Source organism: Solanum pennellii, chromosome 3, assembly GCF_001406875.1.
Source record: "Solanum pennellii chromosome 3, SPENNV200".
Taxonomy (NCBI): domain Eukaryota; kingdom Viridiplantae; phylum Streptophyta; class Magnoliopsida; order Solanales; family Solanaceae; genus Solanum; species Solanum pennellii.
In genome coordinates this window covers 70,291,725-70,304,693 of record NC_028639.1, presented here as the reverse complement: position 1 = coordinate 70,304,693, position 12,969 = coordinate 70,291,725, and the positions used below count along the sequence as shown (strand labels likewise).

Here is a 12,969-nt window from a genome sequence, read left to right as displayed (position 1 = left end):
TATATATATATATATATATATATATTTTGCAAGAGCATAGATTATTATAATACTTGTTAATGAAAAAGTAGTGTGATGTTCGGATCAAGTATTTGTTTACAAATTTATTTTTAAGTGGTGCTAATCAAATATTATTAAATGAAATTTCGTTGAGTGTTAAGTAGGTACATGATTAAATAATTTTAATTGTTGCTCTAAAATAAATTATGATATAGATTTATGTGGTATTAGTTTTGACGCAGATGTGTTGCACGTTAAAATTCAACCATATACCACAGTATTTTAAAAATTAATATGGATGTTGCTAAATAAAAAGACATAATACATAAATGTGTCTTTGACTTGACTTTATTTCACATTTATGTCCTCAAATTTTGGATATGCACAAAGTTAGAAGGTATTATAGTAATTTAACATTCAAGTTAAAGAGTTCATGTTTTTAAGATAGTATAGATAGATAAATATAGATTTTATTTTTATTCCTCTTAATTAAACTATTTTTCTTCATCAACTGTTGATTTTTACTCAAAATAGTTACAAAATTTACATAAATATTACAGCGGTTCAAAGTAATAAAATTATAACTAAAGGATATCACTTAAAAAACAAAGGGCGTAGCTAAAATTGGAGTTCCATAATTTTAAAAAATCGTACACTAATTAAATTAAAGCAGAACAAAAAAAATTAAAAAATCCAAAATACTCTTGCTTAAGCAGGAACGTCGACAGAGGGAGGCCTACTTCAATTTCAAACTCTTTCTTATATAATAAGAGAATTTCAGAATTCCTTTGCTGAAGCAAACACGTTGATGGAATTCAAATTCGTTTTTATATAATAAGAGAAAATATATTATTATAAAATAATTATCAAGAAATTAAATGAACGAAATTCAGATCATATTGATCATGAATATATCACTTAAAAATTATTGTTATATTATATTTTATTATATTTATTTTTAATACATTGTAAAGTAATATCTAACACATTTGATTTCATTATAAATATTAAATCGAGTTAAAGTAATTTATAGATTATTAAAGAGATAATTTATGAATCAGTTGAAAGAACATGAACCTCACATGTACCTTTAGTTATTTAACTTCTCAAATCTTTAATTTTACTTGAAAATCAAATGAAACTCAAAAAAAGAAAATATACACAAGAAAATGGGTATGGACATTGGTATTCACGGTATTGATTAGAAATTTAGAATATTTGTTATCGTATTTATTATTTTTTTCAACTACTAAATATAAATTGAAATTTTATAGTATGTTAAATGTTTAGATTTAGAGATCAACCTTTTAATAGTCACATTATTTAATATCATAATTATGAGTCAATATTTTATTTATAACAAAGGAAGGAGGTCTTAACAAAAAGAGTATTTTTAGACGTATTGTATAAAAGAGAGTAAATAAAATCTTTTTGTATAATATAAATGAATAAATTTGACCACTATTCCAGTGGTTTAATAGAATTTCATCTTGCTATTGAAGAATAATTTTTTTTAACTACATTATCATTGAGATTGATGAAGATTAAAGTAAGACCTAACTTTTTTACTTGTCCTAATTTTTGTTAAAATTTTTAATTTTATAATTAATAAGAGTCCTTTAAACAAACTATCTAGAAATATAAATTCATCAAAACTAAAATCAAATACAAAATTGAGTGATCTTTTTTTGTTTTTATTATTTTCTAAAATGATTTTCCCTAACTAAATATGATTGAGTAGTAATAAAAATTGTACTCAGTCAAAATATCTCCATCACTGAGTAACACATACTTCAATGAAAAGAATTTCTCTGCTCATCAAAAATTTTGAGTTGATCCATATAGTATAAAATTAGATTAATGTGTCAGTAAATTTTAAACAAAAAGTAATTTAAAAAAAGAATTAAATATATCTTTCAAACAATTCAAAATAAGTCTCATTAACTTTTTATTTTTATCGTATTTTTAATTCGAAATGTCTTCAAATTAAAATATCAAAAATATCCATTCTTATCAGAATTTTTACCTTTAAACTATTCGTAATTGATAATTAAATAATCCTTAATAATATTTTGTGCGAGGGTCATATTAAGTTTAATGAATCGGAGCAAAACAACCTTTTAATAATTTTCACATCAAGGTATAATGAGAGCAAAAATATATCAATAAACTCGATTCATCTATCGAACTTTATTTTATATTAGCAGGGAAACGAGGGAGATGACACCTCCTCTGCAAATTCCCCAACAAAAAAGACAACAAATTACGAAATATGAAATAAAAAAAAATTATGAAGTGAATAAATCAAAAGCTATGAATTTTAAAAATAGAATTTTAAATGCCGGTATTCGGATTGTGTGGGTTGATTGGATAATTGGTGTTGGCTGGGAGGGTTGTGGTACTGGTTGGGAAGTCATCATCGAAGTTGATAGTGCCTGGTTGGTTAAGATAGTTGTCACTAGAAATGTTACTAGTGTTGTGTGGATGATTCATTCCGAGAGTATTTTTGACCGCATCAGCTGCGTTATGTGCCATGTTTGCTGCACCAGTTGCAGCTCCTCGAGCCATGTTCACTGCATTTCCTGCTGCTCCTTGAGCCATGTTCTTCACTTGTGTACCCGTCTAAAACAATAATAACATTCACAATGTAGTCGATTTTTTAATTTAATTGAAATGGTGGTTACCTCTTGAAGCAAGTTGGTTGATTGGCTTTGGTTATGAATGTCAGATGGTTGGTTCAATATGTCTTCCCTTCTCATCTGCAATTGATTAAAAAAATATATATGAGAATTCAGACGAATTAGCTCTGCAATTGATTAAAAAAAATATAGAATTCGGATGGATTAGTTCGACTAAACTCAATTTTTATATAACTTTGAATTTAAGAAGTTGATACAGAATAAACTAATTAAATTATTTAATTCGTTCAAATAAAACGAATCAGATAAATTATATTTTTATGATTGAATTTTGATATTGGAAAGTAGTATACCATATTAAAAAAAAAAGAAGAGTGTAATGAAACCTGAGCTTGGCCGGGGACTTGGATACTGCTATGAAAGTTGTCGCTTCCTTGGTGTGCCATGATAATTGGTTTTTGTTGCTTCGTTTAGTTGTTCTGTTTAAATCTATTGTAGATCAAAATGGAAAATATGGATTCGATTACGAAAAATTGTTGGATTAGTGAACTTATAAGCACAATTTGTGATCTCAATTCATGCATATTCTAACACATGGCACAGTGCTGGCGGATGATTTTGATCGGACAACAACTTCTCTAAGCAAATTACACATCCTTTTATTTTAGGTAAAATTATTAATTTGATAATAAAAATTATCCACTTGCCAATGCCTAATTCTCGCAATTATCCAATAATTAATTTTCTCATAGCTTACTTGTAACTTGTCCTTTCTCTATTTCTCTGATTTACGTTTTCTTGGTAACTCTCCGCGTACAATTAAAAATTTAAATTTAAAGTCAGCGCTGAGTCGCAGAGAAATAATAATAATAATAATAATAATAATAATAATAATAATAATAATCTCTAGTATATGGTTGCAGCAGGAAGTTTATTGATCCTTGCGAAATGTGGCAAAGATAAGTTTGACTGCAGAACGGAAGCTAACAACAGCACGGCACGTGTCCTCTACACGCGTCAGATAGAAGGATACGTGTCGACAATATGTCGCACTACCAACTCTTTATAAACCATGCGCAACCCCTTTGCTTCTCATCACTTGCACATTCTGCTTATAACAATCTTCCCATATATACCGTTGCTATTCTGGTTTTTGCTTAATTTTAATTTGCCACTTTTTAACATTGCAACAATGTCTCACGAGCAGAGCTACAAAGCTGGTGAAATCAAGGGTCAAACCCAGGTACGTACTGATTCTTTTCATCTTAATTTATGGAGATATTTTTTCGGTTTTATTTAATATGACATTATTCGAGTATATACAGGTGAAGGTTGGTCAAACACTGGAAAGCATGAAAGACAAGGCTCAGGCAGCGAAGGATAAGGCTTCCGACACAGCGCATTCCGCCAAACGAACGGCGCATGATAAGACAAGTGGAGCAGCTCAGGCAACCCATGATAAGACGAGCGGGGCAGCTCAAGCTACTAAGGATAAGGCGGCTGGAGCGGCTCAGGCAACAAAAGATAAGACAAGTGGAGCAGCTCAGGCTACGAAGGAGAAGGCTAGTGGAGCAGCTCAGGCTACAAAAGAGAAGGCTTCAGAAATGATGGAGTCAGCTAAAGAAACGGCTCAAGCTGGTGAAGAGAAAGCTGGGGGAATCCTCCAGCAGACTGGACAACAAGTGAGGAGCATCGCTCAAGGAGCTGCTGATGCTGTGAAGCACACTTTTGGCATGGCTGATACTGATGAAGATCCGACAAAACTTTAAATCACTAAACTAGTGGTTTTTTCAACTTGGATCTCTTATATTTCTTTCTTGATTGGATTCAAGTGGTCATGTATCTTGTGTGCTTAGCAGCTGCTTGTTTGTTCCTCTGAAGTTTCCCCCCTTTAGAGGGGATATAATAAAACATTTGCACTTCTTTGTACGTAGTATGAGCTGTGAACCTTCAACATCGAGCCGTGGGGCTTCGATTTTTAAACAATGCTTGGGATAGCAACACTGTTGATACAGGATTTTATTGGAAGGGTAAGCAAATGAAATTCTATTCAAAATTTCAGCCCTTTCGTAACTAAAATCTCATTCATAACTAAAACCTCATTCATGACTAGGCTGTTGTAAGTATCAATTATTTTACGTTTTTTTGTTGATCAATTCAACTTTGTGAAGAGTTCCTTTTGTAAGAGGCGTAGATCTCACAATTCCCAACTAATACTTAGCTTTACCTCACTTGGGCTCCAGTTAACAGAACTTGGGCTACGGACCTGGGCTCCTGTTGAACTGAGAATGTAATAAATCTTAGTACAAGCTTGATACAGAAGATAGATTGCAACAAAACCCCATCTCAAGTTAGATATTTTAGCAGTTCAATACACGGGAACTCTTCTCTCTTTCGGATATTGCAAGCTTTAATAGAACTTTAACTCTAACTCAAAGCGTTGGGCCTCGATACCAAATTCCGTTATAAAATACAAAAGTAGCTTACAGAAGGAAACAAAAAATCTGCAACTCTAATTTTATCTTTGATGCACTCTTATGAAAATACATGGCAGATAAATAATTATACCCCCCTCTGGAGACTCAAAGAATCAGATGATATTTTGATCAAAGTCATCAAGTCGCGAAGCTCACTCTCGTTTGTATGTATTCTTTCGAGTCGATATGTATTGATATCTGTGTCATGACGTCCATTTGGATCTGTTGGCTATTTCCAAGATTGTGCATGTCTAACATATGTATTATATTCCCACAAAACTGGGTGAATTCTTGTTTGGAACTCACTCGCTCATGCCATCACTTCCTTCACGATCACTAACGTCGCTGAAAGCTTCGGGTTCCTCAACATCTGGGATGCTTTCTGTTTCCATAGTAACTTCAGAACCCTCCTCGTCACTGTCATCGTTATCTTCATATATGATGGGCTGTATGGCACCATCTTCTTCATCATCACCATCATCAATAGTCTGAGAAAACATAAATAAACTTGTCAAGATTCAGTCCGGAAAAGGGTGAAAGGGAGGACGTAATTGAGGGATTCACACTGCATTGTCCTTACCCCTGCGTAAAGCAATTCTAAGGAGCTCGATAACTGAAGGGCTTGGTGGAGAGTTGAAAGTCTGGCATCGATAAGCTGCACGAAGACCAACAAAGTAGCTTTCAAATACATTCTACCAGTTGCAATGGGTGCTCTATCAACATATTGAAGAGTTACTACCCTAACCTGATATAAAGAGTTGAGTGCAAGCAAAGAGGATTCTTGGGACATTATTCCACTAGCGTGTTGGAGAAGCAAACTTCGCAGCCAAGGAAGGGCACAAGCCAATACAGCACCCCTGTCATGAAAAAGTAGCATAATGAATATTAACTCGACCAATCTATGACAAAAGGAACTTGCGAGAAGGCAACTGCACATTGCAAATGTGGATGGCAGAAAGGTCATCAGCAATGGACAATATATTAACAGTAAATGACAGTATAACCCACGAAATGAGTCTCATAGTTAGTATTCACCCCTTAGGTGCAATCTAACTTGATATTCTTAAGGCAGTCAAATGAAATTTAGATAAAATACCATGAAAGCAACATCCAGGTTATTAAATTCACAGATCTCCTTTACCTTGACTGGATAATTGATAAGAGTGACTGTAAAAGCTTGAGAACATCTGAAGGATTTAAAAGAGAGACTGAATTTGCAATGACCTGGAGTGTCAAGATACATTCCACTGATTAGGAAATAAAACATTAAGCAGATGCTAGAACCCTGAAAATAATTCAGTTGAAATATAACCTTCTCATCTTGTCTGTATAAGCAATCTATCAAAAGTGCTCGATCATCAGCGTGAAGTGCTTGCTTCAGCAGAACATGAACTGAATCAGCACTTGGAGGCTTCTTTTGAAGAGCAGATTCTAGATTCTTGTTGCTTTTATCTTCACTATTGTCTTGCAAATGGAGCATTGCGAGTTTCTCACCCATGGTTGGCTCGCTAAAATCATCAATCTGAACTCCGTCAATAGGTTCATCATTACCTACACATCATCAGACAAAAAGGTTATTCTCCATAAGGTAGTGAATGCTTTTCAAGTCTCTAATATCAAATGACCCCTCGTCGTAATGCTCAATACACAGAAACATCATATAAAGATGACACACCCCTTCCAAAGGAGATAACAGGTTCTCTACTGAACACCAACTGACCAACAGACTGATCAGGCACCAAACAACTCCTGGGGTCTATTCTACTGGAAGCAGTCTGCTTGTAAATTATAGCCCATAACACAACGTTCATCTAGGAAGCCCTAAAATGTTAAGACAACCAAGATAATAATTATATCTAATTGCAAGAGTAGGATTGACAGTCAAGTTTTCTGTAAAGGGACATCAAGTAAATGGACCGGTACAGATGATTCTCTATACACTGAATTTTACTTTATTCTTAGTCATTCTCCAATACATAAAGATTAGCCGTCTGTGGTGGAGAACTAAAGATCACTAAAAAGATGGAGAGCCACCAAAAAAAACATATGTTGGAACTCAATTCGAGCAATGCAAAAAACCATGCAACATATTATACCATTATCTGTAATAGTCGCTTCACCAGTAACATCCAGATCAGATGCTGGTCGCTTGTTTGTCACTTTGCTTCTCTGGATTAAGTTAGCACCTTCGACTTCCATATCTCCACCTGAAACAGATGGAGGAGGCATTAGAAGGATTATAAGGACAACTCTTTTCCTGAAACTGTTCACATCATAAATTAAAAATGTCAATTTTATCATTCACATGATGTATCAGTAATACATGAGATTTTTGAGAATCTTTGTTAAAACTAATAGAGTGATGGCCTCATTTGCAAGAAAGTTGGCAACTTAACAAATGCTTCAAAGCTCTCACAGTAGCTATTAGACCATCTAAAACATCAAGACAGAATTTAAGTTCAAAAAAAGAATGTAGCTGCGCTGCTTGGCCAGTCAAGTTCAAGGAAAAAGCAATACATAAACTGCTATAAAGAACACCTATTTTGGCATGGCCGTTTTCTTGAACTGAAGCAACCGCTTTCTCGGTCTGGTCTCCTGCTGCTATGACGATATCCTCCCCTGGATTTGAAATGTCTACTGATGTAAACTCTGGGGATTCAACAGAACCATAAGCAATCAAGGCTCTCAAATGTGCATCTCTATCTAAAGCATGTAATCTTGCAGCGATTATGGGCAAAAGATTCTTTCTAGCTTTTCCAGCTCTCTCATCTATTTCCCCTTTGCTGGGTTTTACTGAGATCTTAATTGGCTTTGCAGCTTCATCAGTAACGGACTCAAAGTTCCAAACATAACAAACACCTTTCTCTGATGTTGCAAGGACAACCACACCATCTTCTCCCTTGCACTTATTCCTGCATTCAACCATTACAGGAGGATGTTTCATGGAAACAACATGCCCATAATCTGCAGCCCTTTTCCCAAAATCAAGTTTCCACACTTGAAGTTGTTTCTCGCCAAACCCCACAGTAATAGCAAATTGAGCATCATTAGATAGCCAAATATGTTGTGCAGTAGCCTGTTAAAGCAGCTTTTTATATTAATGAATCTTTGTAGACTTCAAATAACATTACATAATGAAGAGAAAACTTAAGACGGCTTACTGAATCAGGAGAAAACTTCAGCAACTCTTTCCCGCTTTCTGGACTTAGAAATCGCAACTTATCACTGGCCACAGCTATAATTTTCTGGTCTTCACAGTGAGAACAAGGAAGTCAGATAAGTACTTGAAGTAAAAATGCAATTTAAGACATAAGTTGGATACAAACCAGTTGAATGAGCTACTGAAGAAATGGACTTCTTTGACACTTTGAACTCTTTGTTGACTTCTCCAGTTTCGGAGTTCATCTCAAGTACTAAACCATTCGCAGCAACAGCATTAACCCTGTGACCTTTGCCCACAAAAAACAGACCAGTAGCTCCGCTGCATTCAAAAGCAAGATATTTCTCATTTACACTTTAGGTGAGAACAAAGGCATCCATCACTAAGGGGCTTTCATTACTGTCTATGTGTTTCTTAGCAAGTACTTCTCCATCCAACATAAGAGCAAAAGTACCTTCTGTCAAAAAAACAACATACCTAGGAAGGGCTCCATCTTTTCTCCACCTTACCAATTTAGCAGAAATGTCAACTGCTAAAACAGTTCCGTCATCTGAGCCAAGAGCTACTAATAGACATTGTTCTTTTCTGCGCTAAAATTCAAAATAAAAAGATACAACATAGTCGTGAGACTAAAATAGCCGCTAAAATTTCAAAACAAAATGATACCACATAGTCGTGAGATTAAAAATAGCCTAACAACGTTGACACTACTATCAAAAAGATTACAGTGAAACAATAGAGGTGGAGAGGTCAGATCTTGTACAAAAAACTTTGGCTGATTTTTTATTTTTTTTGATGAAGAAAAACTTTGGCTGATTTTTTACCACTAAATGATTACAACAATCAAAGCCGCTTTTTTCAATATTCTGTCATACCTTCTTTCCAATAATACAGCATGCCATGTAAGAGAAACTGTCTCCAGAATTCTCTGGTTTCCACTGACCAAATAAGCTTCCATTACCTGTGTTCCAAACCTGAATCATGCAACAATTAGTCACCAAGTATGTAATAAGTAAAGCAAAAGAATACAAACACAATGTAATAGCAACGCAGAGTGGTAACAATTATGGAAAACATTGCTGGCATAGCAACAAGCAACTAACAAGTAATTCTTCTCACCAACTTGACTCCGTAACTCTTGAATGGGAGTATGACATAAATGGAAACCAAGAAGATACAGAAATTGAATGAATCACACGTGCACCTTATCTAATCTTGGTAATGGTTGAACTTCTTTACTTCAATACTTTTCAAAGCTAATTTACATTTTAAGACCATTTCACTTCAAGAAGAACTTGCAATACACATTAGCTTTCAAAATAAAAGTCAGATTTTGAGACTCCAATGATAGGATACTGTATTTTTTTTAAAAAGATGGAGATAGCTTTCTTCTTAATTTCTTTTCTTTACATATGATGGGAGAAAACAGTGTTGGTGTGGCAGAAGAAGCTGATATTGACCTGCTGACACGATATCTGATACTCTCTCTCTCTCTTTCTCTGTTTTAGAATGACCTCTTCGCTGAGTGTTGAAACAATTTAATAAAACATTCCAATTACCTCTAACCAGTGTTTTGGACTGTAAAAGGAGACAAGGGCCTACCTCGCCTCGTGGCAAGGCGCTCGCCTTTTTGAATTGAGGCGCCAATTAATACCAAAAATTTAAAATTTTAATTGCAAATATAAATATCCAAAATCTTAATAGCAATAACATATAATAGCAAATAATTCAATTCAAAAACTAATAGTAGATACTATCTCTGGTTATCAAATGATTGAACAACCGGGAGCAATTTACTTACGATACTTAGTTGACATTCATAAAAAGCATCTAATGAATTCTGAGTTCAATCCATCCTGTTTAGCAGAAAGACGGATATTCCTTGCTCATTATCAGACAATCACTTATTCACAAACTTCGTGTGGGGAAAATCGTTTTCATGGAAAACCCTTTTCGCTCCGCTTAGCCTTAAAAGTCTAGAACTTGAATGACTCAATAATTTAAAAGACAATTGACAAGCAATATTAGAACTCTAAAAGTCCATTAAATTAACTATTCATGGACAAATAAATACTATATTAATTAGTATAAAACTAAATTAAGTAGGGAAGAAATAAATATGAAGTGATTAATTTTTTTATTTAAAAATAAAATAAAATATATACACATACATATATACATACACATACACATACATATACACATACACATACACATACATATGCATACACACACATATATATATATAAGTATATGTATATGCAGTGAGCACTGTTCAATGTTCAGTATGTGAGAGTCCAGAGCTCTAAGCCTCCAACATAAAAAGAAAAAAAAAAAGCACTCACTATCACTGAAAACAGAGCTCTCAGTCACTCACGATAAATGAAAAACAGAGTAGAAAAGAAGAAGAAGAAGAAGAAGAAGAAGAAGAAGAAGAGGAAGAAGAGAAGAAGAAAAGAGGAAGAAGAAGAGAAGAACTGAAGAAGAAACAAAAAAGAAGAAGAACAAAGGTCTCTTCCTCACTCTCGAAGGGGTCACGACTCGCGAGGAAGAGGAGAAGAGTAGCGATTCGAGAAGGTTTGCAAAAATACCCCCAAAAAACCCTAATTTTGGCTTTTAATTATTAAACTAGACCTTTAAAAAAAATTAAAAAGGTGAGGTGTGTCGCTTCGCCATGTCGCCATAGCTCGCCATTCTGAATCGCCTCGGCGGAAATAGGTGAAGCTACCTCGCCTCGCCATTCACCTTTGGCGAGAAGGCGATGCTGCCTCACCGCGCCATTTGCCTTTGGAGAGAAGGCGAGCGGCTCTTAAAACACGACGACAAGTTTTTATATCACACAAATATTATGACATGTTCTTACACTTTGATCCCAATCAAATAGGTTCACATAAATAAAAACGGGCGAAGCACATTGAAATGTTTTACAAACATACTATATTTGTAGAGATTTTCCTACTTAGTATTCTTGTTATCTATCTATGTTTTAACAGGATGCCCTGCCTGAGTGTTTTTCTGCCATAATAACTATTTAAATGAAGACTAGAACAACTTTTTTATAAGGTTCCATGAAGACTAAAACACTTCAGTCACTTAAATGTCTATGGAGAATCGGATTATCTTGTTGTGTACTCGCATGATAACCTACATAGAGATTTTGGAGCACTGGCTTGCAACTAACATTTTGAAAATGGTTGTTTAATCTTCCTTCACTAGAAGATAAGTTGCTTATCCTCATCTCTTCACTGTTAATATTTTTCCTCCTTCCTGGCTTCTTATTACATTCTGCTGCATATAGTACTTTTTGCAAATCAGATAAAGAATGAGTACATGCTAAATGTGGACAGCAAAATCTTGTTTGAGTAATCCATCAAATCTCGCCATTCTTTGTCCATTGTTTGTCTTTGACAATATGAAATGTTCAAGTATGTATGCTCAAGTCATGTAAAATATCTGTTTATTGCTTTATACATGACTTAGTCAACCAATCCTAAGAAAGTCAATCACACTACTATTTCCTGGCTTCCAGCCAAGAAAGCAAATATTCTTCTTGTGTTAACAAAATCTCATCAGATAGTATGCCGATTGAGGTCGGGTACAACTAGATGTTATAATATTTTTGGTGATAAATAGATAGTGAAGACATTTAAGTTACAAAAAAGAGGACTGATTCTAGGCAAATGTTGCTAGAAACAATATGACATAATTGCTATAATGTCAACAATGATGTGAATAAGTACGAAGTGTTACAGAGCACCAAAGTTCATATACACTGGAATTTTGTAAATATGTGTCTAGAGGGAACCCCTCCATAATGTAGTACTATTGGTACATATATGCTCCGAAATATTCAACTAATCAGCTTCTTACTCTACAAGAATAAACCACTCACTCTCCAACCTAAAGATATTCTAAAAACACAAAAATCAACATAGTAAAGCAAAAAGTCACTACTAAAAAACTTCCATTTTTCACTCAAGTTTCTTAATTTTCAAGTCTATAATCAAAAACAATTAAAAAACGCCGTAACTAAATGGAAACAAGGGGGAAGTAAACATTATTGGTATAATATTTCCAGCAAGTAGAACAAACTCAACAGACTCGTTCAAATGCAAAGTAAGAGAACTTACTCTAACAGTTCCATCAGGCGACAATACAGCGAGATATTCACCGCCGGTAGTGAATGATGTAACTAGGGATTTTAGCTTCTCCCTCGCCATGAAAAAATGGCCGCAGAAAGATAACAACAAAAACTGAGTAAAAATGGAACGAAGTAGCGAGCCTGCGTTAACGGAGAGAGAAGAATCACGCAGATAAATAGAGAGACAATTTGATATTGTCGGAGAAGAAAACGCTGCTGAAAGAAGAGAAAGGGAGGAGAAGACTCGGCAGAGAGGGTTTTGGCAAGATTTAACGCGATAAATTTGATTCATAATTGGGCTCAAAATTTTGTTTCATATTTGGGCCGTTACAATGAATATGGGCTTGGACCGGCCAAGTGCAAGGATAGCCCTCTTTTCGCTGATTTTCGCAAATGTTTCATTTTTAGGCCATTATTGAACTTTTGTCCTTTTTAAATTGGGGAACTTTCACATATAACCACTAAGAAATAATATAATTACTCTCCATAGCTATAGTTTGATGATTACAATTCTTAGATACATGTTATAGGGAGGAGTGAGACGAGCAATAC

General features: G+C 34.4%; 3 protein-coding genes across 3 annotated transcripts; 1 reads left to right on the top strand and 2 right to left on the bottom strand.

The window, feature by feature from the left end:
- Window positions 1-2,143: 2,143 nt before the first annotated feature.
- Window positions 2,144-3,176, bottom strand: LOC107014120. The gene is made up of 3 exons (XM_015213981.2): window positions 3,026-3,176; window positions 2,685-2,759; window positions 2,144-2,622 (listed from the first exon to the last, which is right to left on the bottom strand). The coding sequence occupies exons 1-3, from the start codon at window positions 3,083-3,085 to the stop codon at window positions 2,335-2,337; spliced, it is 423 nt and encodes a 140-aa protein (XP_015069467.1). The 5' UTR covers window positions 3,086-3,176; the 3' UTR covers window positions 2,144-2,334.
- A 559-nt stretch (window positions 3,177-3,735) lies between these two features.
- LOC107015325 (late embryogenesis abundant protein 1-like) lies at window positions 3,736-4,695 on the top strand. Its single transcript, XM_015215566.2, has 2 exons — window positions 3,736-3,882; window positions 3,965-4,695. The coding sequence occupies exons 1-2, from the start codon at window positions 3,832-3,834 to the stop codon at window positions 4,406-4,408; spliced, it is 495 nt and encodes a 164-aa protein (XP_015071052.1). The 5' UTR covers window positions 3,736-3,831; the 3' UTR covers window positions 4,409-4,695.
- A 272-nt stretch (window positions 4,696-4,967) lies between these two features.
- On the bottom strand, window positions 4,968-12,709 carry LOC107015324 (WD repeat-containing protein 43). The gene is given in 13 exon segments (XM_027915785.1): window positions 4,968-5,604; window positions 5,697-5,771; window positions 5,862-5,973; window positions 6,258-6,340; window positions 6,429-6,667; window positions 7,213-7,323; window positions 7,655-8,192; window positions 8,278-8,366; window positions 8,443-8,597; window positions 8,754-8,861; window positions 9,152-9,250; window positions 12,448-12,502; window positions 12,505-12,709. Coding segments are annotated over 13 exon segments (2,055 nt in total). The 3' UTR covers window positions 4,968-5,418.
- Between the last annotated feature and the right edge of the window lie 260 nt (window positions 12,710-12,969).

Bases quoted from the DNA above. Each gene is read 5' to 3' on its own strand.
- LOC107015325 (XM_015215566.2), top strand. From the start codon at position 3,832: ATGTCTCACGAGCAGAGCTACAAAGCTGGTGAAATCAAGGGTCAAACC. The intron at 3,883-3,964 runs GTACGTACTGAT...GAGTATATACAG, and splicing joins AAATCAAGGGTCAAACCCAG to GTGAAGGTTGGTCAAACACT.
- LOC107014120 (XM_015213981.2), bottom strand. From the start codon at position 3,085: ATGGCACACCAAGGAAGCGACAACTTTCATAGCAGTATCCAAGTCCCC. The intron at 2,760-3,025 runs GTTTCATTACAC...AATCAATTGCAG, and splicing joins AAGTCCCCGGCCAAGCTCAG to ATGAGAAGGGAAGACATATT. The intron at 2,623-2,684 runs GTAACCACCATT...TTATTGTTTTAG, and splicing joins CAACCAACTTGCTTCAAGAG to ACGGGTACACAAGTGAAGAA.